Source organism: Cricetulus griseus, chromosome 7, assembly GCF_003668045.3.
Source record: "Cricetulus griseus strain 17A/GY chromosome 7, alternate assembly CriGri-PICRH-1.0, whole genome shotgun sequence".
NCBI classification, from domain to species: Eukaryota; Metazoa; Chordata; class Mammalia; order Rodentia; family Cricetidae; genus Cricetulus; species Cricetulus griseus.
Window position 1 is genome coordinate 128,723,720 of NC_048600.1, and position 27,694 is coordinate 128,751,413.

The 27,694-nt window shown below is 51.7% G+C and overlaps 1 protein-coding gene and 1 non-coding gene across 27 annotated transcripts; both read right to left on the bottom strand.

Moving 5' to 3' along the window:
- Positions 1–1,552: 1,552 nt before the first annotated feature.
- Fbf1 (Fas binding factor 1) lies at positions 1,553–27,694 on the bottom strand. Of its 26 annotated transcripts, XM_035447271.1 has the most exons (32): positions 27,146–27,272; positions 26,414–26,534; positions 25,145–25,227; positions 24,010–24,037; positions 23,627–23,795; positions 22,729–22,770; positions 20,952–21,039; positions 19,965–20,013; positions 19,084–19,134; positions 17,902–18,040; positions 15,959–16,036; positions 15,382–15,501; positions 14,986–15,121; positions 14,725–14,858; positions 14,083–14,182; positions 12,542–13,021; positions 11,269–11,370; positions 10,893–10,987; positions 10,700–10,758; positions 9,353–9,508; positions 9,119–9,219; positions 8,807–9,013; positions 8,105–8,212; positions 7,881–8,020; positions 7,686–7,804; positions 6,650–6,772; positions 6,382–6,567; positions 5,797–5,973; positions 5,582–5,719; positions 5,374–5,491; positions 3,748–3,857; positions 1,553–2,624 (listed from the first exon to the last, which is right to left on the bottom strand). In XM_035447271.1, the coding sequence occupies exons 9-32, from the start codon at positions 19,087–19,089 to the stop codon at positions 2,541–2,543; spliced, it is 3,216 nt and encodes a 1,071-aa protein (XP_035303162.1). In that variant the 5' UTR covers positions 19,090–19,134; positions 19,965–20,013; positions 20,952–21,039; positions 22,729–22,770; positions 23,627–23,795; positions 24,010–24,037; positions 25,145–25,227; positions 26,414–26,534; positions 27,146–27,272; the 3' UTR covers positions 1,553–2,540. The 26 variants fall into 26 exon arrangements, with proteins under 26 accessions (XP_035303162.1, XP_035303159.1, XP_035303163.1 ...); XM_035447268.1 differs by lacking the exon at positions 26,414–26,534 and having other exon boundaries at positions 27,146–27,282; XM_035447272.1 differs by lacking the exon at positions 26,414–26,534 and having other exon boundaries at positions 20,952–21,042; positions 27,146–27,282.
- Positions 23,356–23,483, bottom strand: LOC113836712. The gene has a single exon (XR_003487156.1).

Below are 27,694 nucleotides of genomic sequence, written 5' to 3' on the forward strand. Positions count from 1 at the left end.
ATGGGAGGCGCTTAGTCTTACTACAGCTTGATATGCTGTGTTTGGTTGACACCAATACTTCGGATTCCTCCACAGGGAGCACCGTATGTCTGACAAACGTCGGAGTTCACAGGTCAGGGACGCCTGAGCTGAGCTCACCCTGAGGAGCTGATACTGAACAGCTCCTGCTGAGTGTTAGGGGAACTGAAGTTCTGCAGTGTGTTTAGGTCTCACTTGCTGCTTTAGCCTTTTGTTTCTAAGCTCCCTTCTTTGCCCTTGTATGGCTGAAGACACACAGGGTCCCCAGGAATGTGTGGAGGCTCACTGCTCAACCAGGTAGCCTGTTCTTCACTCTCATTCTCCCTGTCTGGCAAGCTCTGAAGAGTGGGGCTTACTTGGATTTCACCTGTTTGAGAGGCCTAGCATGGATTCATACATGTCCTCACTGGAAACAACAGCTCCAACAATATCAATTCTAAATGCATTAGGGTTTTGCTATGTATCCCTACCTACCTTGGCACTTATTTTATAGTCAGGCTAGTATTTTTTTTGAGGCTGGGTTTCTCTGGGTAGCCCTGGCTGTCCTGGAACTCGCTTTGAAGACCAGGCTGGCTTCAGACTCAGAGATCTGCCTGCCTCTGTCACCTGACCGCTGGGATTACAGGTGTATGGGCACCATTCACATGCCACTGGGTCATGTCAGAGATTTGGGCTCCTCTTCACGTCTTCCTTTCTGATGCATGTTCAGGTCCCTAGGTGGACTTTTCTGTGCCCACACACTGCTGTGTCAGGTGCAGCTCTGTCCTCTGTCCCTTCCTGTGCACTGCCATCTCCTGACACACACACACACACACACACAAACACACACAGTTTTCCTGTTCTCACTCCTGTCCCCCCTTTTGTCTAGTTTGTAGCTGACAGTCACGATGGGCGGCGGTGGCACATGGCTTTAATCCCAGCACTCAGGAGGCAGAAGCAGGTGGATCCCTGTGAGTTCGAAGTCAGCCTGGTCTACAGAGGGATTTCCAGGATGGGCTTAAAAGCTACACAGAGAAACCCTGTCTTGAAAAACAAAAGAAAACAAACAAAAAAGTAACCTGCCTGTTCTGGGGACTGTGTTTCTCCCAGCAAATAACAGGAGCATAAAGAAAACATTATATTTCATTTTCTTTTCCTTCCTTCCTCTAGGTTTCTCTACAGTCGTGGCTGTTCTAGAACTCACTCTGTAGACCAGGTTTGCCTCAAACTCACAGAGATCTGCCTGCCTCTACCTTTGGAATGCTGGGATTAGAGGTGTGGGCCACCATTCATTCTGTAGTCCAGGCTGACCTGGCTTGGAACGTTCTGTAGCTAAGACTTGTCTTGAACTTGAGCGCAGAGATTACACATATGAGCCACCACAACTAGCAGGGCAAACATTTCTAATAAGTAAGGATAAATTCCAATGGGCATGGGCAAACTCCAATACCAGGAACATAGTGAGTGGTTTCGAGGGCAACTCAGGGGAAGAACTTTTACCTACCTTGTGTACAGCCCCAGAGTTGACCCCCAGAAATGCAAATCAAAACAGAACCCCAAAGAATATAGCATTTTAATGGATCCAAGACTACGTGTACATCTTTGGCTACAGCACTAGGTTCCTGTGAGAATGGTTCTGGAGAGCAGAGGCAGACTCTGCCTCACCCCCTTGTATGTTCCTCTTCTGCCCACCTGCTCCTGTGGACACACTCTCTCAGGTGGGAAGCAAGGAGCCCCAGAATGGAAGCTGCTGTAGAAGCAACTGCATTTTCTTTCTGAGTCCTTCTGCCCTAGGTCTGCTGGGTCATTTCCCGTCCCTCACCCATCTCCTGCTACCCTCCCTGCTACAGGGTTTCAGCACACTAGAGACTGGAGGAGCCGCAGCAGCTCGGTCGAGTGGCCCCTCATTTCCAGGCAGAGGCTCCTGCTTCTGAATCCTCCCTCCCTCCTCCTCCTGCTTCTCCAGGATGAGTTAGCTGGTCACCAGGAAGTAATGGGAGTGTGTAAACTAGCCTGAGAGTGGGGAGGAAGTGCTGAATGAATTCCAGAAACATCCAACTAGAGGGAGTTGTCTGGGCATGGTACCCTCCAGCACAGTGCCATCCTTGTCCTTGGCCAGGCCGCCCACTCAGCTCAGCAGCCCTTCTCCCTGTTCCCATCTGGGAGGGGACCATAGTCAGGGAAAAGTAGGGGCTGGTGATGATGGTGTCCCACCCTGCTGCCCTGAAATAAACCCAGGCATGTCTCCAGTGGCTGCTCTATACAAGGGGCTGAGGAGCTGGGGCCTTACTATGTATGGGACAAGCGTGAGCGATTGGTGCTAAGACTTCCTTGCTGTCATTGCTCCCTGGAGGAAGGCACCTGCCTCTCAGCTGCAGGTCAGTCCCTGGGAAGAACACACAGATACCCTGTCCACACAAACAGTTGTAATCAGACTCTGGGTAGTTGCCACCTCCCTAGAAGCCTCTCCCATGGAGTGGGGAGCTGTCAGCAGTGAGCGAGAATTCTAGGCCCAGATGCTTGCTGAGAAGGCTCTGGTACTTTCAGGCAGAGTGGTATGCCATGTTGTAGGGCGCTTTCTTCAGTGTTTCCAGGAAGAATTGTTCATTCTCCAAGAAGTCGTGGTCCTGTGAGGCAGATCCAGAGGAGTGCTTACACGTCTGTGCCCTGATCCTGGCAGAGCCAGCCTGCACTTGGGAACCCCCTCATTTACTGCCTGGCACTGGGAAGCAGTGGGGGTATGTGGGAGTCCAAGCATGAAGTGAGACAGGCCATGATGTCAGTCCTGGCAAGGACTTGGGAACCTTGGAACTTATCAGCAATGACCTCAAGTCTCTAGGCTACAGTGCCTTCATCTACAGACCGGAGATAAGAATGTGTCATAGGTGGGCCTGCTGGCTCACACCTGTGGTCCCAGTGCTTGCAAGGAGGACTGTATGCAAATCCAAGGCTAGCCTGGGCTACAGAGTGAGATCCCATCTCAAGAAAGTAAGCAAGCAAACAGAAAGGAAGACAGGCTAAGACAGCGCCGCAGTGGCAGTGAAATCCCCTGCCCTCTTGCAGGGTCACGAGAAAGGAGAATGTATGATATACATGACGTACATGCGCTCTTCAGTTCTGAGCTCAGCCTCCAGGACTTGCTCCTTGAGTGACAGCAACTGTCACTGTGCCATAGGTTATTTTCAGTTTAAGGGTTATTGCCAACATCTTGTGCCTAGAACAGGCCAGAACCTATATAGGCGGCAGTTTGCCTCTTTTTTTTTTTTCCCCCTGACAGGTTTCACTGTGTAGCTCTGGCTGGCCTAGAACTTGCTATGTAGACCAAATTGGCCTTGAACTTGGATATCTGCCTGTCTCTACCTCCCAAGTGCAGGGGTTAAAGTTTGTTTTTCTTTGATTTTTTTAAGACCTGGCTGTCTGAGACCTGGCCTCAAACTCACAGAGATGCACCGGCTTCTGCCTCCCAAATGCTGGGATTTAAGGTGTGCACCACCACCTAGCTCAAAGCCATTTTTTTGGTTGTGACCCTAGCCTTTAACAGCTGAGCCATCCCTCCTGCCCTCAAAGCCAATCTTTAATGGGATATTACTGGGGACTGAACAAGTTAGATAAGTATCCTACCATTTACTATATCCCCAATCTTAGCCATCTATTCTTTCCCTTATGAGCAGGGCCAGCCCTCCTTGGGGCCTTGGAGGGGCTGTTCGATATGAATGTAAATGTGAGAACCTGGGCCCAGTGGATACTTACCTGTGCTGCTGTGTGCTTCAGCAGCAGCAGCTTGGCAAGAAGGTGTGTGGGCACCGGAGCAGCAGGAGTCTGGCTACACTGAGGACTGGTGGGAGCAGGGGCCTGGACGGCTGAGGAGAAAAGCAGGAGCCAATGTCAGGGGGCAAACTGAGGGGCCTTGCTTTCCTCTGCATGACCCATACCCACACTGCCTATAGGAAGGGACTGCAGAAAACCCAGGTTCCAGTCACAGCACCCACAGGCAGCTCCCAACCATCTGTAACTCCAGTTCCAGGGGATCCGATGTTTTCCTCTGGCCTCTGTGGGCATCAGGCACAGAACACAGAACACCCCATACAACAATTTTTTTTTTTTATAGTAGTCACATACCCATAAAACACACCCATACAATATTTTTAAAAAAGGACAAAGCAGACTGTACTGGAGCAGGACACCTGGTGACCTCCTGTGGGCTCTATACATGGGTGCACAGACCCTCACACAAAAGAACAAGGAAGAAAGAAGACTCGGAGCCTGTGGTGGCAGAACACACCTGCAATCCCAGCACGGAGTGGCAGAGGCGGGAGGATTACTCTGAGTTCAAGGCCTGCCTGGGCTACAAGCTAAGACTCCAAAGACCCAAAAACAAATAACAGCAACAAAAAGGTATGGTGGCTCATTAATCCCTGCACTCTGGAGACAGGGGCAGAATTTCTGTGACTGTAACTTCAAGGTCATCCAGGGCCACACAGTGAGACCCTGTCTCAAAACAAAAACAAGCCGGGTAGTGGTGGCACACGCCTTTCATCCCAGCACTTGGGAGGCAGAGGCAGGCATATCTCTGTGAGTTTGAGGCCAGCCTGGTCTACAGAGAGAGTTCCAGGACAGTTTCCAAAGCTACACAAAGAAACCCTGTCTTCAAAAACAAACAAACAAAAAGAAAACAATAAGGGGGTGGGGCTAGAGAGAGTTCAACAGTTGACACACCTATAATGTAGCATCCAGTGTACTTGAAGGGACCAGACCCTCACCCAGCCCCTGCTTGAGCAGCCATGACAGGCTGCAGAAAAGACCCAGTAAGATGTAAGCCTCTGACTCAGCACATGTTGCTGAGTTTCTGACCTTCTGACCTTGCTGGACCTACCCCAGTCACTAGGAAGCCAGATACCCTCCATGTGGCAAGGAATCAATCAGAAGTTAGCTGGCGGGTTCTGGATGTGCTTTACTGTACAGAGCATAACAACCACCCTGGGAGGGCCTATAGGTTATAGCAACCAGTTGACTAATCAGCAGAGGGCATTTCATCCAAGCCCAGAAGTGCACCAATCCTGAGACTGTTGGGGACCCCAATACCTCTGGGTCCTTCTCACTCTACCCACAGTGTTGGAGGGACAGAGAACCTGAGTTAATACTCCCCAATACCTTTGTTTTTTGCATTGGAGAGTGGACTCCTTGGTGGTCTAGTTGGGGTCTCATGAACTTGGCATAACTCACTGAGGCAGGAGGATCTGAGTTTGAACCCAGCTTGGGCTATAATGCAAGTCCCTGTCTTTAAACAAAGGGATTTAAGCAGCCCCTAAGTTAAGTAGCTGAAGGAGATCCTGCCACCTGCTCCGGGCCGTGTCCCATGCTCCTGGAGTCACTTACCATCCAGGCTGGGCACTGCTGGGCCCTGAACTGTGGAGGGCTGCCCGAGAAGGCTGGAAGGCACTTCCTGCCGCACACGGTCCAGCTGCAGTCTCTGCTGAGCCAGGCTCAGATGCTCCTGTGCCCAACCCCAGAGAGATGGACTCAGAGAGGAGGACAGGCAGGTGGGCCCGAGGGACCGCAAGGAGAGTGAGGACTGGAAACTTGCCTTGTGCATACGCTGCTCCTGCTGTCGCAGCCATTCCTGCTGCCGCTGAACTGCCTGCAGCCGGCCCTGCTGCTCGGACTGCATCTGCTGGGCCTCCTGCAGGGCCTGCTCACCCTCCTCATACTTCTTGGAGGCCACCTGCAGGGAGGCCACTGGGTCAGGGCTGGCTAGAGTCACATGGCCAGGGCTCACAGCACAGCCCTTCCAAGGCATACCTTGCTCATATGTTCCACCTCCTGTACGCGGGCCTGGAGGCGCAGGCTGGCTTTGTGGAGCCTGTCCTTCTCCAGTCGAAGCTCCTGGCGCTCTCTCTCCAAAGCCTCCCTCTCAGCAGCCAACTTCTCCTCCTTGGCCCGGAGCTCACAGGCCCTAACCGTTAGCTCTGCCTGCTCCTGAGAAGGTGGGATCATGGCTGTGATTACTTATCCAGAGCTAACCCAGGCTCTGTACAGCCCTTGGGGGCCCCTTCTCCCCCTGCCTCTGGAAGTGGGCAGTAGGGCAAGGGGCTCCCTGGACATGGACCAAAGAGGCCTATAGCCAAGCTCAGGGGCTCCCACACAAGCCACACAAATTCAGTGTGTCCAGTATCTCTGAATGTCAGTTTCCTCACTTAAATATGAGTCAAAAGAACCAACTAGCATAGAAGACAAATATGCATAGTGCCTCAGAAAAGGCAAGGTACCTGAGGTGTTGACTGCTGTTCCAAATTCTTGCTATGTCTAGCTGTGCTTTTATTTCCTAGGCCTGGGGTCTTTTGCACACAGCTGGGAGGCCAGGGCCACCGAGGCTCTGAGCCCTACCTTGGTCAGGCTGATGATAGTGTCCTCCCGCTGGGAGTCTGCATGCAGCGCCCTCTCAGCCTCGCGCTCGGCCCGTTCCTTACTCAGCTTCTGCTGTGTGAAGTACTCGGCCCACTCCGCTGCCAGGCGCCGGCGCTCTTCCCCACACTTGTTCATGACTGACTTCTGCTCCTCAAGCAAGGCGCTCTGTGTGGGGACAGTGGGGGTAGTGGGAATGTCCTCGGGCAGGAATGGTGGGGTCAGCAGCCGGGTGTGGATCTGGCCTCACCTTGGCTCTCTCCAGTTCTTCCCTCTCCATGGAGATCTGCTGAACCATGAGCCTCCTCTGCTCCTCCAGGGTGCGCTGGGCAGACTCTGCCTTGGACTTCTCAGTGGCCACCTGCCAGCGTTCCTGCAAGGCCCAGGGCAGGGCTGAGGGCTGACTCCCTACTCTGGGAGCAGGCCAGGCTGTTCCAGAGGGGCTGTGCAAATCTGGCTTCACCCAGGCTGAGTCATAAACTCATTTCCAGAGAACCATGGAGTGACAGATGCTTGGAAGGGGCCACCTAGGTCCAGCTCCTGCAGTTCTGAATTAGAAGGCTCTAGCAACAGGTCAGACTGCAGCACAGGAAGGTTCAGGAGTGCCCTGCCCTGAACTGCCAGGTCTTGCTCACTACCTACCAGTCACACATGCTAGGAACCCACAGCCTCTGTAAGCGTGAGGGGAGAAGTTCAGCAAGTTTAGTCTCCCTTAAAGACTAAAGCTTAGGGGCTAGAGTAATGGCTCAGCAGCTAAACGCACTGACCACTCTTCCAGGGGACTGGTCAGTTCCCAGTACCCCATGGCAGTGGCTCACAACCACCTGTAACTCCAGTTCCAGAGGATCTGATGCTCTCTTCTGGCCTCCAAAGGCAAAACACCCCACACACATTAAAAAGGAAACAAAACAAGACTGGAGCTCACTTTCATCTATGAATGACATGTAGGGGATGAAACACAGTTGTCACATGAGGGGGCTAAATAACATTTAGTAGGCAAGAGTATCCATTCCAGTGTCACAGGTGTGATGTGACATATCTGAGTGACGAGAGGAACAGAGAAGTACAGTGATGATGGGGACTCTGCAGGATGCCCTGGGGCTGGCAGCCGAAGAGCAGGTGTTGGGTGGCCCAGTGCAGGGGTAAAGACAGCAGCAGGGAGAGACAAGAAGAACAAGCCTTGGTTACTGCCTGCTTTGGTGGAGGTCAGAGGACGGCTGACCATGGGTTTGGCCTATTGGTGAGGATCAAATGCAGAGACATCTTATACATCAGGAAAGACTCACCTGTTCCAGGAGCCGGCTCTGTTCACTCAGGCGCACCTCCATCTTCCCAATGACCTCCTGGAGCCGGCTACGCTCTTCCTCCATGTCTCGCTGCTGCCGGCCTAGCCGCTCCTGCAGAGCTGGGGGCAACACACAGGGTGCTCACTGACCGCCCTGCTACCCAACAAGGGGGTGACAATTACAGAGAAGGGCTACCTCGCAACTGCTCGTCTTGTTGCCGGATCCCCAACTCTCGCTCCTGTGAGGTATTAAGGTGTGAGGCCTCCACACGGGAGGACAGCACAGTCAAGCTGCTGGAAAATCTCTCCATCTGCTCAATGATGCCGTTCAGGGACCTGAAAGATTATCAGGGTGTCTCACCCTGGGGACTCCCAGGCCTAACTAATCCCCTGGGTAAACAGCACCAGGCACACACATACCGAGTATGGGAGGTGGCACTGGTGACAGCATCGATCTCTTGGTCCTTCAGCACCTTCAACCTCTGTAGTTGGTGCTCATGGTCCTTGCGCATCTCCAGGATGGATGCCCTGGGGGAGGCAAGGAAGGCCAAGGCCACTATGAGCAGCACCACAGACTCATGACACCGGAGAGCACGGCAGGAACATGCCTCCGAGCACTAGCTCCTCCTCTTCCTCCTCCAGGCCTGGCCTCAGTGCCTCAGCTTCCTGGCTCCTTTCCGGCGTGCGCCACCACCGCCCGGCCCTCTCTTACAGCCTCCCTGCACGTGCACAGGGCTGTGCAGCAGAGGGCCCCTTTCCCAGCACAGGAGGAAGCTGTGCCTGGCCCTCTGTGCTGGCCATGGGCTGCTCTGTCCTCAAGAGCCTCTACATGTCTTTTCTTAGTCCATTCTCATCCAGAAAGCTCAGTGGGTGACTTCCCAGACCCTCCCATCCCAGCAGTGGGTGGAATCCCACCCACGAGGGGCAATGGATTGGCGTAGTCAGCCTTGAGCCTTCATCTCAGTGGGCTGAAGGGAAGGGTGAGTTCATGCAATGGCTGCAGAGCCACACTGTGGTCTCCTGGGCACTGCTGTCATCCAGCCAGTCCTCATAAGCCCACTCCCCAGACCCTGCCCCTGTCCTCATAAGGCCACTCCCCGCTCTCCTGCTTCTTGCCCTTACTGCTGCAGCTCCCGAAGCCGCGCCACCTCCTGGTCCTTCTCCTGTGCAGCCATGGCCAAGTGCCGTTGGTGTTGGGCTATGAGCTCAGCCCTGGCCTGCTCAGCTTCCCGGCAGTAGGATGCATGCTGAGCGGATAGCGCCTCCTTCTCTCTGAGGAGCTGCTCCTCCCGCTGCTGGTAGGATGCCTCTAGCACCTTGACTCGGCTTCTGTCAACACAACACCCACCTAGAGGGCTCACTGAGCACACTGGCATGATCCTGGGGCCCAGGGAGGAGATGTGAACCTGCACTCAGGCTGGACACAGTGGGTACCTGTGTGCATCTTCAATGAGCGCCAGGTCAGCCTGGTGCCGCTGCTGCAAACTCTCCAGCAGCACCCTGTGCTGGGTCCTCTCCAGCTCCAACTTCCGCACCTAGGCATGGATGAAGCAAGAGTGGTAGAGTGGGTTCAGGCAACCCACTCCACATTTGCTGCATCCAGCCCCTCCTCCCTCCTGGGGTTACCTCCCACGAGGGCAGCAGCCCTCCGTGCCCTGCAGCTCTTACCTGGGCCTCCAGCTCAGACAGCTTGGTCTGGCTCTGCAGCAGCTCGGCCTGAAGTTGGGCAGTGCTGCCTTGAAGCTGCCCTTGGGCGGCCAGGAGCTGCTTCTGGTATCCTGAGCCTGGCAGCAGACTCTGCACCACAGACTCTGGGAGTAGGGGCTGTGGGAGAGGATGAGAGCTGTTCCCACAGGCCTCCTGCTGAGCTCTGCCACTCCACAGTCTCTGCCTGGTGGACCTATTGGCCATCCCTTTAGGTGGCAAGACAGGACAAGACCAGAGCGGCTCCAGCAGGACAGGAACTTAGTGAGGCCTAGGCCTTTCAGGGAAGCAGTCATCAGAGCTCCCTCCCTCCTCCTCAATGAGGGGCCATCTCTAGCCTGAGAGAAGAAATGCCTCAGTTGCGACAAAAGCTTCTGACCTTGGCCCTTTAGGTCAGGCCTAAAGGCCTAAATTGACAGTTGGTGCGGCAAGCAGCCCTTCAGCCACTGTTTCCCGGGGATGCACTCCTGACTGTCATAGCTCCCAGGCCCAGTGATGAGTGAGAAGATACAGAGATGGGTATGTTTTCCAGTGGAACAACAGGGCACCTGTGTGTGCCTTTGTGTGGCCAGGCCTGGCCTCAAACTTCATTCTTCTTCCTCAGTCTTGTGGACTAGGGGTTTGTGTGAAATGGGATGTGGTGGAGTTTTGAATGAGAATGGTCCCATAGGCTCATATGTTTGAATGCTTGGTCCCTGGTTAGTGGAACTATTTGGGAAGGATTTGGAGGTGTGGCCTTGTTGGAGGAGGTATGCCACTGGAGATGGGCTTTGAGTTGATGCCAGGCCCAGAGTCTCTTTCACTGTTTCTGCTGCCTAAGGATCAGGATGTAACAGTAACTAAGACAGCATTCTTTTTTCCTTTTTTCAGTACTGGGGACTGAACCCTGGTATTTCACATGCCAGGCAAGCCTTCCTCTAGAGAGCAAGCCCCAGCCCTCTTGAACCCAGGATGGGCTGGAACTAACTATGCAGCCTTAGGTCAACCTCACATGTGTGATGCTCTTATGCTCTTCTTGAGTGTCCCATCATGCCAGGCTTGTACTAATGCTTTCCCACTGGAATGTCTCAAGCCACTCCTGCACAGTAGCCATCTCCAGTTCCCGACTGAAGCTGGCAGAGTCACACCCATCTCCACCCGGGAGTTCAGGGAAGTGCTAATGGGGACACTGGATGAGTGGGCTGATGCCCTACTGGGTGTATCTGATGCATTCTAGCAGAGTGTCAAAGGCCAGCTCCTTGAGTTGCCTCTGAGCAGGGGAGAATTGTTCACTGGGCCCAAGACCTAACCCTGTTTGTCCACCTTCCCTACCTGGATTGGCACAGAGAGCCCCGTGGGTTCTTGGGAGCGTGGAACATAAAGTGCAGGCTCTGGAAACGTGACGGCAGAGAAAGAGGAGGAGGTTCAGAGGACTGCATAGCGAGGATCTTCCAGAGTTCCCAAAGGAGCTCAAGGTACCTCTTCCTCACCCAGGGCTAAACTCCAAGCAGAGACGGAAACAAACCTCTGCTAGAAAAGTCCCCAGAGGCAGAGACCATTCCTGTCTTGGGGTCACCTACAGGGAGGACAGTAGTGGCTTGGCTCCAACGCATGGAGGACCTGGGGACATAAAGATGAGGGCACATTGAACAGCTTCTGTGTGAGACAGAGGCAGAGAAGGGGAAGCAAAGAAAAGCACTGGATTCAAACAGCTGGATGCAGAGGTCTAGGGGCTGGTGCTCTGCTGGGGTGAAGGACCTGGCTGCACTGGCGGCTTGGTAAAGGGGCAACAGATATGTGTCTCAGACATCTGTCAGCTAGGCATAGATGCTGAATACAACAGTCAGTGAGCCAGGGAAGGAAGCAGAGGGTGGCCCTCCCAGCCCTGTCTTTGGACATACCCTGTGATACCAGGCCTGCCAGCTGCGATCCCTTGTGGAATTGTTCTTGAGGCTTCTTCAGCAATGGCCTGCTCAAGGGCCTGAGTGCCAGCAACAGATTGGCTGAGGAAAGTCCATGTTAAAGGTGAAGACTGGTAGTGAGCTACATGAAGATAACCCCAGACAAGCTCCTAGCATGAAGCTCTGGCAGCCTTCTCCCCCTGCCTGTTCCCACCACTTCTCCCCTGCCTGTTCCCACCACTTCTCCCCTGCTTATTCCGACCACTCCATTCTCTGCCTCTGTTCCCACCACTCCTTCCCCTTTCTGCCTCTGTTCCCACCACTTTTCTGGAATTTTTTCCAGGCTGGAGGACTCCTGCAGTTTGTGGGCTGCCTTTCCCTTCTAGGACCTGCTGTCCAACTCAGCATCCATCATGGTTCAGTAACACAGCAACCATGGGCATGCCACACACACTGGAGTTAAGTCCAAGCCCAAGCCTTGTCATGCTTTGTGTAGTCTTAGATTCTGGTGCTGCTGGGTCACCCCGTCTCCATAGCTACCCTTGATTGCTCTCTTGTATTCTTTTCCCTCCTTTCTTGGTTCTCAGGTCATCAGCTTTCCCTCTCATCTCAGGTCAACATCAAAACTGCTCTCCCCCAACACACCAGTTCTAGGACATCTAGGACACAGTGGTGGTGTCCCTGGGCTCACACAACCTCTTCCTGTTGGTTCTGCTTGCAAGGCTTGTTATTGCTTCCTAGGACCTGGCCTGTCAGCCCCTTTCCCTTCCTGCCTACAGGGGTCACTCACCCCCAGCCTCACTGGATGGCCATTCTGTGGTGCTCAGGGGCTGTCTCCCAGTTTCCACATTTACTCAAACACTTCCAAGAGGCCATGGGAAGCTCACTCACACATGCACTAGCTACCTTTAACACAAGCTGACCGAAACCTACACTCGGCACAGTGGGTCTGACTGGTGTTGCAGACAGCGCTTGTGCTCAGAGAAGAGGGACAGGGACACTGCTACCACAAACACCCTTTGTTTTCCCTTGCCCAGTCCAGTCAGCACCTGTCCCCACGGCAGCCAGGGCATGAGTGTTAGCAGCCCCCGGCCTGTCTGTCTGCATCTGGGCAGCTCTCTACTGTGCCCGGAAGGAAGAGAAGCAAAGCTGGGGCGGCATCAGTGGCCACACTAGTATCTCTAACAAAGGATGCAACAGGTGAGGTGAGCAAGGCTAGACCCCCAGACCTTGCCAGATCCTTCCCGCCAACCGTAGAAGCCCACGCTCATACCTGCTAGAAGGGGTCTGACCCAATGATCCCCGTGAGTTCAGACCCTTAGAGGGCTCAGCACGATCCTCTCTGGCTAGACCCTGGGATTTTTTCTGAGATATGACATGGCTCAGCCAGTCATCCTCTTTCTCCTCAGAGGCTTTCAGTGAGGCTTGGCTGGCTTTGGTAGAGGGCCTCACACCCTTAGCTGCTGGCTTGGCTGCTGAGGGCAATCCAACTGGGGCAGGGTGTGGCTCTGGGGCTGAGTGCTGGTTTATAGGAGGGGGTAGAGAGGGTGTGGAGATGGCTGAGTCTTCTTGTTGAACCTTTTGAACAGGAGAGGAAGACAGCAGGTCCAGGTCATCGTCCTTAAGGCCTAGCCAGTCAGCTCCTCCTCTTCTGGGGTGGGCAGGGCTGGAAGCTGGTGGAGGGCTGTGTCTGAAGCCGGCTTCCCCCTTAAGGTCCCCCTTAAGGTCTGAGCCACCTTCTCCCAAGAACCTGCTTCAAGACAGAGAGGCGGGTGTTGGGCAGGGGAGGAAGCACACCCTGTTAGCCCCCATCAGTCCTACTCTCTGCTGTTGAGGGGGGTGCACGTCTGGCCCACAGCAAACTGGGCACAGTAGCTCACACCTGTAATCCCAGCACTCGGGAGGCTGACCCAGGACTGCTATAAGTGCAAAGCTGGCCTGTAGTACAAAACTAGCCTGTGCTACAAAGACCCTATGTCAAAATAGTGTTAACAATAGTGACCATCTCACAGCAGCTAGAGACATGGCTCAGCTGGTAGACTACATGTCTAGCATATACTAAGCTCATCCCTAGTGCCACAACCAACCAGGATGGTGGTCCATCCACACCTGCTGACCCAGCATTCCAGAATGAAGGCAGGAGGATAAAGTCAATGTCCATCCTTGACTACACAGTGAGTTAGAGGCCAGCCAGTCTCAACAACAAAAAGGGCAGGAAAAGACAGGTCCGATTTCACATAAGCCCGGGAACCCGAGCTCTAGGGGATCTGACATCCTCTTCTGACCTCCTCAGGCACCAGGTTTGTGTACAGTGCACAGATATACATGCAGGTAAAACACTCATATGCACAAAATAAACAAATAAATCCTTTTACAACAAAAAACATATACATGGAGAAAAATTACACATTCCGGAAAGTTCACTGCTGGTCTGTTTCTGTGGCAAATGTGCCGTGTGTCATGAGGATATGGCCAATGGCAGGGTCTGGGAAGCTATTAGAGGGATCCCCACTACGGCTTCAGGATGGTGGCTGTGCTAACTCCTTGGGCTGTGGTTTCTCTGGGAGACCAAGTGACATACCAGCCTTTCATGGCATTCAGAGCTTCAAGCAAAAGCAGGCCCACCTCTTCCTTTTCCTTCTGAGGAGTTTAGGGGTCTGGAGACTGCAAGTCTACCCAGCTCTGCCTGGACTGTTAGGAGCTCCTAGCTTCCCTCTCACTTTAGCACTGTAGACTCATGGCTGTAGGGTGAGGTTGGGAAGGCCGCAGGGACAGGCCTGTCCCCAAGGCTGACCTCCCTGAAGCCCCACTTACTTGACCGACTGCCGGCGGGACTGTCTGCCCTCAGAGGAGGCTACAGTGGGCTGGTAAGCCCCAAAGGTGAGGATCTCATCATCCCAGCTGTCTTCTTTGTCTGGAAATTAAAGGGCATGAACATCATCTTCAAGGAAAGCCAAACCTTTTCAGGATCTGGCAAGTGCTCGCTTTACCACTGGGCAACATCTCCAGGCCAAGCGAAGGAAGCCATAAATAAAAACTAGCTACAGAAAGCAACAGAGTGCTAGACTACCCATGGGTAAACTATCTCAAGACATAGCTGTCTCAGTGACAGAGTTCAGCAATTTGTGTTCTGAAGGGAAGCTTTTGTTACAGCCTGTGGTGAAGATGCGGTTTGAGCTAGACACAGTGGCTCACACCTACAATCCCAGCACTGGGAAGGCTGGTACATACAGGATTATCATGAAATTGAAGCTAGCCTACAGTAATATTCTGTCTCAAAAGAGAGGAAAACACGGGCAGGGTGGCTCAGACCTCAGAGTTACAGGTCAGCCAGGAGCTATAGAGACCCTATCTCAACAAACAAAACCAAAAAGCAAGGGGTGTGGGGGAGAGACAGAGAGAGCGAGTACAGACCCTGCCCTCCCCTCCCCTCCTCCTTCCCTAGGGCATCCGTACCCTCTGGCTTCTGATACTTCTTGTCTAGCTTGAATTCTCTGCGTTCCCCAGTGCCTGGGCGAGTAAGGAGCTTGGCAGCTGTGCCTCGACCCAGGAGTTCATCCAGCTTGGAGCGAGCAGGGAGGGGCCCTTCCCTGTGGGACAGAGTGTGAGGAAGGAGTGTGTCATGACATGGGGTTCCCATATTGTCCCAACCTGAACTTTCCCTGAGCCTCAGGCAGCAGCCTGGCCAGGGATTCCCCACTTCACAAGGATCCTCACTGGTCTCCGGTCTTCTTCCTCTCTTCCTTGGGGCTGTCTTCAAAACCCAGGGTGGTCATGATGTCGTCCCCTTCGTCAAACAGCAATTCTTTCTTCCGGATGGGAGTATCCCCAGGAGTCAGAGGAACAGAAGGCCCTAAGAAAGAGAACCAGAGCCTGGTGGTGGTGGCAGAACTCTGTCAGTTTGAGAGAGAGAGAGAGAGAGAGAGAGAGAGAGAGAGAGAGAGAGAGAGAGAGAGAGAGAGAACTAGGGCCATGTTCACACATTCACCTCTTACTCCTGGAGCCTGATAATCTCCCGGTTTGGACAGGAGGTCTCGGGCCTGCCCTGCTGAGGAGCTATAACGACTCTAACCCCTTCTACCTCTGGGACCAGGAGTAGGCCTCTCCTCCTACCTTGGTGGCCTGTAGCTGTGCTGGGGCTCTTGGAAACAGGCTTACTCTCCATTGTGGGTGGCTTCTTGGCTGTTTCTTCCTCCTCATCAGAGAGAAGTCCCGCCAGTGGGTCTTCAAAGTCTCATGGCCAGAAAGAAAGACAAAGGTCAGACTGCTGTCCTTTGCTTAGGAAAAACAAGCCGGAAGCTGAAGTTAAAGGGGCTCTTCAGTATCCACAGAGTGCAGTCTATGGGGGAGGGCACACACCAAGGGACTCAAGCAAGGGGTAGGGAGCTGGGTAAACCCTGGGACTCCTAGAATTGTCCCTAAAGCATGTACCCAGGCATAAAGGAACCTTTTCCTTCTCTTTTAGAACATTTTCTTTTAAAGCCTGGCTTCATAGTCTTTGCCAGTAGGTCCCTCAAACATCCTGGCTGATAGGGCACAGTCATTTCCTTGGGAAACTCATAAGAACTAAATGGTGACCAGTCTTTGTCCCTCTGACACACACAGACTTGGCCTTCAGCAGCATCACGGCTCTTAAGTCAAGCATTCCAGAAAGGGGGAGGGGACAGTGGGGGAGACAGGACTCTGATACCTTCAAAGGAAAACTTCTTGTACTGAAGCCCATAGTTGCTGGAAGGAGGAGGTGACTTCTTGGCGGGAATGGCATCTCCTACAGGAGGAACAGAAAAGGCACTCTGGAACTGGGTCTTTCCTGCCCAAGGTTTTACTCGTCTCAGAGCCCCAGGGACAGTGGGCACTTTCTTCTGACAAACTGAGGCTCCTGGCTGTAGGCACAGCCATGGAGGAATCCATACAGCAGGGTTCTCACCTGGACCTTTGGAAGGAAACATGACTTGGGAGACTCACAAACTGCCATCAAACGTCTCTTTTCCTGTTTGTGCAGTGCTGGGGGTGGGACCCAGGAAGCCATGCACAGGCAAGTGCTCTATCACTGGGCCATATCCCTAGCCCAAACCTTGCATTTTAAATAAGAATGACCCTCCAGCACTCTAGTGGTGTGCTAGATAGTTTTAGGCCAATGTGAGAGAAGCTAAAGTTATCTGAGAGGAGAGAACTTTAATTAAGAAAAATGCCTCCATAGTACTGGGCTACAGGCAAGCCTGCAGAGCAGGGCTTCTCAACCTCACGCTGTGACCCTTTAACACAGTCCCTCATGTTGTGGTGACCCCCATCCACAAAATTATTTTGTTGCTACTTCATAACTGTAGTTTTGCTGCTGTTATTAACTGTAAGGTAAATATGACACGCAGGACTTCTGATATGCGACTCTTGTGACAGGGTTGTTAACCACCAAAGAGGTCCTCAAGGTTGAGACCCACTGCTGTAGCAGTTTTTTAATTAGTGATTGAGAGGGGAGGATCCAGCCCATGGTGGGTGGGGTCATCCCTGTCTGATGGTCCTGGGCTCTGTAAGAAAAAGAAAGCAGGCTGAGCAAGCCATGGGGAGCAAGCCCATAACCCAGGGCCTCTGCAGCAGTTCCTGCCTCCAGGTTCCTGCCCTGCTTGAGTTCCTGTCCTGACTTCCCTCAGTGATGAACAGTGATGTGGAAGTGTGAGCCAGATAAACCCTTCCCTCCCCAAGTTGCTTTGACCATGGTGTTTCATCACAGCAACTGTCATCCTAACTAAGACAAGAAGAAGAGAACAGACCTTTGCCCCACAGAAAGACACACAACTGGCTCCTTGGCCTCTTCATCCTAGGTACACATGGTGTTAAATGAGAAATGGCTCTGATAGCTTCATGTATTAAAATGCTTGGTCACCAGGGAGTGGACCGTTTGAAAAGATTACAAGGATTAGGAGGTGTGATTTTGTTGGAGGAGGTGAAGCCTTGGTGTGTGTCACTGGGGAGAGGGGTGGGCTTTGAAGTTTTTTTTTTTTTAAAGATTTTATTTATTTATTATGTACTTATGTACACAACATTCTGCTTCCATGTGTATCAGCACACCTAAGACGGTACCAGATCTCATAACGGATGGTTGTGAGCCACCATGTGGTTGCTGGGAATTGAACTCAGGACCTCTGGAAGAGCAGTCAGTGCTTTTAACCTCTGAGCCATCTCTCTAGCCCGGGCTTTGAAGTTTTAAAAGCCCAAACCAGACCCAGTGTCTCTCTTTCTCTGTCTGTGGGTCAGCTCTCAGCCACTTCCCCAGCATCATGGGTACCTCCAAGCTCCCTGCCATGATGATAATGGACTAACCCTCTGAAACTGTAAACAAGCCCCCAATTAAATGTTTTATTTATAAGGATTGCCTTGGGCCGGGTATTGGTGGTACATGCCTTTAATCCCAGCACTCAGGAGGCAGAGGCAGAGGTCAGCCTGGTCTTCAGAGCGAGTGCCAGGATAGGCTTCAAAGCTACACAGAGAAACCCTATCTCGAAAAACCAAAAAATAAATAAATAAAAAGAGTTGCCTTGGTCACGGTGTCTCTTCACAGCAACAGAACAGTAGAACAGTGACTAAGACAGCACAGAGAGCTCACAGGACACAAGGGCAGTAGTCTCATCCACGTACCTTTATCATTAGCTGTTAATGCGCCAGCAGGCTTGGGATTGCTAGGCACTTCTTTCCCAGAACCCTTTGTAGTTCCTTTGCCAGAGGGTGGATGAGACTTCATCCGACCAAAGAGATCATCATCCATGCTATCCAGGTCCTAGGAGAGCAGGAGTGAAGCCTGGTGTCTAGGAAGGTGCTATGGTTTAGATGTTCAGGGTTCCCCCAAAGGACCCTAAGAAAAGTCTTGTTCTTGGAGTGATGGTTTTAGGAGGTAGGGCCTTCTAGGAGTCCCTGGGTCACTGGGGGCAGTCTCTTGAAAAGAACTTCAGAAACACATCTATTCTCTTTCTTTATTGTGCTTCAAAATGTGACCAAGTGACCAACACACTTCCCGGCTGCCATTTGGCACCCTCACCAGCGGCCAAGCCACTTCCTGCTCCCAAACTGAACAACACGGAGCTGCCTGGCTTGTGGGAGAAGGACTTTGGGCTGAGGACACCCAGGCACAGAACTGTGAGAGGGCAAAGGAAATTGAGGGAACCGGTGAGAAAGGAAAGAAAAAGGAAGCAAAGGCAGGCAGAGTGGGGTGGCTGGGAACTGTTCATGAGACACAAGGTCACCACAAAGAGTGACAGTGAGGACAGGAAAGTCATGCCCAGCACCAGCCTGCTGACTCTGGGGAGAAAAACAGAGACAAGAAGAAAATAGAGACAGAGCTCCATGAGGCTGGAACCAAGAGCTCTGCCTTGGCCTAGGGACCATGACAGATTGGGATAAAAGTGCTGCTGACTGTGAAAGAAGTGAGAACTAGACATGGCTGAGGCCCAGGCCAAGCCACCTGGACACTGTGCCTATGCTCTTATCCACATTTCACAATGTCTCTTTAGAGTCCAGTATAAGGGTTCATTTCCAGCTTGGTCTGATGAGAGAGGCACTCTTGACAGGGGATTTGGAGGAGACACAGGAAAGGCGAGGAGCAGACTTGAGAAGAAACTTTACCCTTGCTCTACTCCCCTCAGTGGAAGCAGGGGATGTCAGGGACCCAGCGAGGAAAGTCTCTCACTAGAGGCCATGACAGACTCTCCTGGCTCCAGATGGACAGAGTTATAAAGGAGAAGTTACAGGACTGGGAAGCCTTGGCTTGGACGGCTGGGGCCCACACCCACCCCAGCCATGAAGAGGGCAAAGACATCTTGCTACCTTCATGTTCTGCAAGAAGACCTGTGGGTCTGCATCCGAGATACTGGAGACCTGAATCCACAGGTGAAACACAGTGAAACTAATGTTAGCCAGGCCCAGCAGCACGAGGCTCCCAGCCCCAGTCACCATGCAGGGCCAGAGAGCTTAACTGATGGCTGTCAACAGGAGGGTCTCTTACTCCCCAACCCCCAGGGATTAGCTCTTTGAAGTCAAACCTGCCCATCTGTGGAGACCCAGAAAGTGTTCCCAGTGTCTGTCCCTCCCAGCTGCAGAAGCCACTTCCACCACAGTCCAAGCTATCTGGTCACACGATGAGGAAGTAGTCTCACCATGCGGCCAGACAGGCAGGACTGTCTCATGGGAAGAGGCTCTACCCAATTCCTGCACTCGGGAAGGCTCTTTCATCTAGCTCATTGTCTGGTGAGGAGGAAATGGGTGCTGTTTGGGTCCATCCAGCAGTCCATGGACTTTAAGAATCAAGTAAGAAGCTGGGCATGGGGGCGCACGCCTTCAATCCCAGCACCTGGAGGCAGAGGCCCGTGGATTTCTATGAGTTCCAGTTTGAGGCCAGCCTGCTCTCTATGGTGAGTTCCAGGTCACCAGGCCAGCTAGGGCCACATAGTAAGACCCTGTCTCCAAAGAAAAAAAAAAAAGGGGGGGGAGGGTTGGAGGGAATGGGGGGAAAGTAGAGGTGTGCATTAGCTTGCACACCTGTAATCCTTGGGTCACACAGAAAAACCTACCTCAAAATGAAATGAAACAAAACAACCCAACTTTGCAGGACTTCTAAACCTTTCCGTGAGCAGCTATTAGGCCACTCCAAGTCTCACTATTTGGGGGACAAGCACAAAGGTCAAAGACTGGGGATGGACCAGGCTCACCTCAGCATCAGCTCCCAGCAGCCCGTCAACACTGTCTTTTGGGAGGGACCTGCAAAGAGATGTCCCCTAGATGACTTTAAAAATTAAAACTAGGGTCTGGGGGGTAACTCATTGGTGCAGCAAGTGTTTAGTATGTGCAAGGCCCTGGGTTCAATCCTAGCATCAGGAAAGGGAAGGAAGAAGAAGAAAGGAGGGGAAGGGGGGGAGGGCAGGCCAGTCAGGTGTAAGGGCCTACACCTGTTAGGCCACCACTTGGAAGGAGAGTCAGGAGGGTTAGGACTCCAGGTCACCCTCAGATACAGATCCAATTCTAGGCCAGTTTCCAACACACGAGACCCTGTCTCACAGAGCTGTGGGACAAACCACAGTGTCAAAATGAACTTGGAGAGATTTCCCCAGGAAACAGAGACAGAATAAGAATCTCACAGACAACTATGTGTGGTGGCGCATGCCTTTAATCCCAGCACTGGGGAGGCAGAGGCAGGTAGATGTTTGTGAGTTCAAAACCACCCTGGTCTACAAAGTTCCACAACAGCCTGGGCTACACAGAGAAACCCTGTCTCAAAACAAAACAAAGTCTCACCATGTAGTCCTCATTACCCTGGAACTTCCATGTAGGCCCAACCCACCTCAAGCTCACAGATCTCTAAATCTGTGGGGGGACTAAAGGCAGCCCCACCCCAGCTAGATGGACAAATGGCGGGCTCATTCGCAAGAGGCTGGGAAACTCTGAAAAGCAGGGATCTGAGCCATTCTCCCATTTCAGGGATAGGGAAACCGAGGGCAGAGTGATTTGGGGTGACCCAAGTAACAAGTGGAGTAGATGCCAGGCCTTCAGGCCCCCAGGCCTGGGGTCCTTTTACTCTGATTCCACCAAAAATCAGAGCTAAGGGAAAAGTAGAATCTCCCAACATCAACTGTGCACTGGCCAAGATGGAGTGCAGTGGGGGCAAGGGGGCTGGATAGAAATGTGCCAACAGGGCCTACCTTCCTTTAGCCTTGGACGGGGGCCACTGAGGGACGCTTGCTGTGTCTTTGGCATGTGAGGCTGGCTCAACAGGCTTCTCAAGCAGTGCTGCTGGGACAAGGAAAACAAGTAAAGACACATGGTGCAGTTCAGCCACAAACCCTGAAGTCACAATGAAGAGAACAGTGATTCCTCCACTTGGCTGTGTCCTGCACCTTCCCACGAAAAGGGCAGCTCGATGGCACACAGGCATGTCCTGATGCCATACTTGATAAACACGAAGAGAGTGGGTACATTTCTACGTAGAAAGTCAAACCCAGATGCTAGGAGTGCCAAATGGACAGTTCAACCCACTCCACCTGTGCCACGTGAAAAGGCAGAGAGATACAATGGCTTTCCACTATCCTAACTGTAGGTTCAAATACACAGGTTCTCCCTGGAAACAGAAGCCTGGAGACCCCTGGTGAGCTCTGCCCTGTCCCTCAGTGCAACAGCATGAACACAAACATTAAGTAAGAGGTTAGCTGGGCATGATGGCTCATGGTTAAATCTCAGCACCAGTGAGTCTAAGGTGGGGATTTCCTCAAGTTTGAGGTTAGCCTGAGCTGCACCGTGAGACCTCATCCCAAACATAATAAACAAACAAACAATAAATAAACAAATAGCCAGCAAGATGGCTCAGCAGGTAAAGGTGCTTGCCACCAAGTCTGATTCCTGTGTTCAATTCCCTCTGACTTACAAGTGTGCTACTGTACAAGCGTGCACCACTTCTCCAAAAATAAAAAGGAAAAAAAAAGAAACCTACAAGTTTTTTTTTTTTTTTTTTTTTTTTTTTTTTTTTTGGTTTTTTTCGAGACAGTGTTTCTCTGTGGCTTTGGAGGCTGTCCTGGAACTAGCTCTTGTAGACCAGGCTTTTCTCGAACTCACAGAGATCCACCTGCCTCTGCCTCCCAAGTGCTGGGATTAGAGGCCTACAAGGTTTTTTTAAAAGGAAGAATCTATAAGGAACTTGGGGCTGAGAGCGGTAGCTCAGTAAAAGAGATGGGCCCTGGGTTCCACTCCCAGCATTACAAACAATGTAGAGAAGAACAAAACGATAGAGTACGTGAGGACACTTGCAGCTCAACAACCAAAAGCCAAGAGCCTTAATCACAAATGGGCAAAGCTCTGAGCAGGTTTTTCCAAAGATGATGATAAATGTCATAAGCACATGAGAAGACACTCCCCAGCGTTAGGGAAACATACATCCCAGTCTCTCTCAGCATGGCCATAATCAAAATGACAGAGAGAGCCGGGCCTGGTGGCACAGCCCTGTGATCACAGCTGCGCTGGAATTTGAATGGAAAGTGTAGTGGCTCCCTGGGATACCCAGTGAGTTCAAGGCCAGCCTGAGCATCCCACTCATACCTCATCATAAAATAAAACTGCCCAGTGATACAGTGGCTGCCTAGCATTAGTCAGGCCCTGGGTTCAAGTCCCATCTCAACAAACAAACAAAAAGCAAATACAAATCACATGAAACACAAAAGACGGGAGCTAAGCATTGGTGGGTGTGAGGCAAAGCAGGAGCCTCTGGTGTTGCTGGTGGGAATGTATATGGTGTGGCTGCTGTGGGAAACCACTTGGCCGTTTTTGAAAAAGATAAAGTAAGGTTATACAAGGTCCAGCAAGCCCCATGGCATTTTTTAGGAGCCGGTTCTCTCCTTCCCCATGTGGGAACTCAAGTGGTCAGGCTTACACTCTCATTGGCTGAGCTCTCTTATCAATCTCTCCTCCCCTGCCCAGGGAAGTACTTACTGTCATCTCCCAGGAGGTCACCAAGGACATCATCAATGGAACCTGAAAACAAATGGGACATCAGGACTTCAGGAGGCAAGATGAATGATGTTTATAAACCTGATGTCCTGATATGTCTCTGTCCTAGAGTTCTCTGATCCCAGGCTTCAGGCTGACGCTGACTTTCCCTGGCCATGAGATGGTTTCCAATGGCAACAGCCACAGCTACAGCCACAATGCCCCCAGGTAGAAAGCCTCAAAAAAATTTCCTGAAGAGTGATGGTAATGACTTTTCAGTGAAATCTTTCTACCCACCTCACCCAAAACACACAAGCCAGAGATCAGTTCCAGCCTCTAAGAGGCCAGTGTGGTCCACACACATGAACACTTCTCTCGTATCCCTCTGTACCCCCCAACCCCATCTGACACCTCCTAGAGCTGGCCTGAATACACTCACCCTGGCCACTTTCTGATGGAGGCATGGTGGGAACACCCAGGTAAGCATGGTGGGGACACCCAGGTAAGCATGCTTGGATTAATTCTCCCACCAGCTTTGCCTTCTCACCCTTAGCTTCAACCATATGTCCCTGAATTCAGAGCTCAATGAGAAATATTTTTTCCTACAACTTCATTTATTTATTTGTTGTTAAATGTTGGGTAGTGCAGTCAACCCTGTGGTTGTCTCCAATAAGGGCTGTTCTTTCCACCCTTTTTTCTAGGAGGAGTGTATCAGCAAAGTCTTGCTTCATCAGACTCAGCCTTCTTGATCCTCCAGCTCTGTAGTTTTTATGAAATACAGTCTCTCTCTACACAGCCCTGGCTGTCCTGGAACTATATAGGTCAGCCTGGCCTTGAACTCACAGAGATCAGCCTGTCTCCACCTTCTGCGTGCTGTGATTAAAGTGGTGCATCAATATACCTGGCTCTTTTCTTTTTAAGTTGGAGTAGGAATGGGTGTAATGACATTCGTGTGGGGGTCAGAAGACAACTTGCAGGAGTCAGTTCTCTCCTTCCACTGTGTAAGTCCTTGGGATTCAGGTTATCACGCTTGTCATGAGACACCTTTACCTGCTGGGCCTCCTCACCAGCTTGTAAAAAAAACAAAGGGGGTCTAGCCTTTAACCCCAGCACTCAGGAGGCAGAAGCAGGCGGATCTCTGTGTTTTCCAGGCTAGCCTGGTCTACAGAAGGAGTTGCAGGACAGACAGGGCTCTACAGAGAAACCCAGTCTTGAAACCCCTCCCCCCCAATAGAAGAAAGAGGTGTATTTGGATTAAGGGTGATGTTCCATGGCTCCACTTACCTTTCAATCCTTTCTTGGTTTTCAGTGCCTAAAATGGGAGTGGAGGGAAGAAATCCCATTAGCAGAATGCATCAGTGAGGATGTGCAGGAACTGGGCAGGAAGCGAGAGCTCTCCCCCAGGCCCAGGAAGGAGCACCAGGCACTACAGGTGAAGTGAGTTCTGTTTTCCTCCAGCTTCTGAGAATGAATTTACTCAGAGCCCAGAGACAGTCCATACTAGCCAGCAAAGCCAGGTGTAGATGGACACCTTTCCTCGGACTTACAGATACCACACACAAAAGCCACCAGACAGATGCAATCAATAACCAGCATGCTTTCTTCTGTCGTGTGTCTGATGCGTGTTTAAAAATGCTTCCAACAGGGCTGGAGGGATAGCTCAGCCGTTAAAGGCTAGGCTCACAACCAAAAATATAAAAATGCTTCCAACAGCGAAAGGTGTTGGTGGCATACATCTTTAATCCCAGCACTGAGGAGGCAGAGGCAGGCGCATCTCTGTAAGTTGGAGGCCAAGCTTGGGCTACAGAGTGAGTTCCAGGACAGACTCCAAAGCTACAGAGAAACCCTGTCTCAAAAAAAAAAAAAAAAAAAAAAAAAAAAAGCTTCCAGCAGGAAACGCAGATCTCAAAGGTGGCTCCCCTTCAATCCCAGCACTGCAGGCAGAGACAGGTGGATCTCTGCATCCAGACCAGCCTGGTCCTTTACATAGCAATTCGGGGCCAGTCAGAGCAACAGTGAGAGCATCCCTCAACAAAACCAAACCAAAGAACAACAACTAAAACAGAGGCTCAAGGGAAACTTTGTTCACTGTTTAATTTTTTGGGGGGAGGTGCTAGGAAGGGTCTCTCTCTGTGCAGTCCTGACTGGCCTGGAGTTTGCTATATTAAACAGGCTGGCCTGAAATTCACAGAGATCCACCTGTCTCTGCCTCCAGGTGCCAGGATAAAAGGTCCAGCTCCATGCTTACGTTTGTTTGTTTGTTTTGTTTTTTTCTTATGCTACTCTGCCATAGAGACTATCTCCTGGTCCTTGCCACAAAACTTCTAGAATACTCTATGCAGTCAAATGTTCAGGGTGCAGGGATGGGCTGGGGGTTGCTGATATTTCCACACATCTTACACTGATGCAATCTGCCTACCATCTTGGGCTTTGGGGGCTTTCTGTATCTCCTTCACAGCACTGTTCAGTCATGTGCACTCTCGCTGAACAAGTTCATCCTCCCTAGTAGAGAAAATTAAAGTAGCTGCTTAAGAGATGGCTCAGAAGCAAAGAGCACAACCTGTTCTTGCAGAGGACCTGAGTTGAGTTCTCAGCACCTGTGGGTAGCTCACAACCTCCTGTAACTCCAGCTCCAGGGGGTTCCAAGCCTCTGGCCTTCATGGACACCTGTACCCATATACACTTACATACGAGTTCATATAGTTAAAAATTAAAAATCTTTTTTAATTTAAGTAAATTTTTAAAAATATGTAGTTTAGCTCAACATGGTGACCTCATCCTGAAATATCATAATTTGGGAAAGGGAGGTAGAAAAATCAGGAGCTCAAAGTCATCCTCAGCTACATAACAAATTTAAGGCCAGCCTGGGCTAAGTAAGTCTCAAAAAAACAAACAAACAAAAAACCCAAAACAAGGACTTGAGAGAAGGCTCGGTGGTTATGAGCAGTGGCTGCTCTTCCAGAGGACCTGAATTCAGTTCCAAGCAACCACACGGTGGCTCACAATGAGATCTGGTGCCCTCTCCTGGCCTGCAGGGATAATGCAGACAGAACACTATACATAATAAATAAATCTTACCAAAAAAACACAAAACAAAAAACCTGAAACAATAAATAAATAAAATACAGCAGTTAACAGTGCTTGACTCCAAGCGTGTTAAGAATCCTCTCACCTTAGGAGGTCAAAACCTAGTCATGTGGTGGTGGTTCACACCTTTAATCCCAGCACTCTTGGAAGAGGCAAGAGGATCTCCTGTGAATTCAAGACCAGCATGGTCTACAGAGCAAGTTCCAGCAGAGCCAGGAATAGGCTCACACCCATTTCTGTAAGTTCAGAACTTGTGAACTGGAAGCTGCTCGGTGAATGAAGGTGTGTTTGCCAACATGCCTGACTACATGAGTGGGACCTCAGAACACACGAGACGGAGGGAGAAAACTGACTTCTGCAGGGTTTCCTTTACCTCCATGCACATGTGTGTCCCACCCCCAAATAAATAAGTGCAACTAAAAAATAATAATAATAAAAAAGAATTTCAGAGCTTAGCTTCAATTCCAGAACTTGGAGGGCTGCAACAGAAAGAGCTATTTAACAAGGCCTTCGTCAAGAAAGAAAAAGCTAGGGACCTGAAGCCTTGGCCATTTGGGGCACTTGTTGCTCTTCCTCAGGAGCCAGGTTGGGTTCTCAGTACCTACATGGTGGCTCACAACCTGTGTAACTCCCATGGGCACAGGAGGGACAAATGGGTCTGATGCCCTCTTCTGGCCTCCCAGAGTATTTCATGCATGTGGCACTCTTACATGCAAACACCCCTACACATAAAAAAGAAGAAAAAGTTAAGTAGGCATAGTGGTTCATACTTGTAATCCCAGCACGGAGGGGGGGGGGCGAAGCAGGATTGCTATGAATTAGGGGCCAGTTTTGACTATATTGTGATTTTTTTTTAAGGCTAGGGTGAGCGCCTGCCTCAAGAAACAGATTGTGGGGGGGTGGGGAGAGGCACAGAGATTACATGAAAAAGAGAAGGAGACTATGAGAAAAAGAGAATATATGAAGAAAGCGAGATAATGGGAATTCCCAATTCACTTATTGGGCTTTTCTTGGCTTAGAGAGTACTTGGAAAAAGCGGTCCCCATCCTTTACTCTGGGAGAGGATGCTGAAATGGCAAAGAACCATGTGGGAGGGGCAACCACATCCCGGCCCGTTTTACCAAGAATCTCTGCCGAGAATCTGTAGGCAGCATCCAGCATTGTAAGTGTGAGAGTGAGCCCTGGATTCTCCTTTCACAGACGGCGGGCAGCTCGCCCTGGGAACAGATCTTTCTAGCACTGCCTCTCCCACTCCCCGAACCCACCTTCGCATGCCTAGGAAGAAAGGCGGCCGCGGCCCTCATCTGTCTTCCCGGTGTATCTAGCCTCTTACCACAGTGCACAGTGTTTCTGGGGTTGAGGACGCAGGGGGGGTGCTTGTGTTTCTCCCGCGCAATGGCAACTGCAGCGACCTGCAAGTCCAAAGGCCTTTGGCTTGTGTCACGCCAAGGATCCTCCGGATCTCCTAAGCATCCCGTGGCGGCTTCCCGGGGGGTGCGGCGTTTTCTAGGAGCGGCTTGTGAGGGCCCACGGGTGCGAGAAGAACGTCGAGTCTTCACACCCATTCACCCAGCTCCTCCGAGCCATTTTAAACCTCGCGAGCCCGCCCCTCAGCCGCAGCGCTTCCGGGAGTGTGGCGCCAGGCCGGGCACGGAGCCCCTCAAGGTTCCATCCCCCGCGCGCCCATCCCGTGCTCCTCCCAGCCCCCGAGGGCCCTGTTTCGAGCCGTCCTTTCACAAACACGGCCACGGGAACCCAACCCAACCGGAGACCCGGATTCCGATTCCACTCAGTCCGCCCGTTTCCGCCAGGCCTACCACCTGGGCGCCGGCGACATTCCCACCTCGCCGCCTCCGGCCTCAACTAGAAGGCGAAGTGAAGC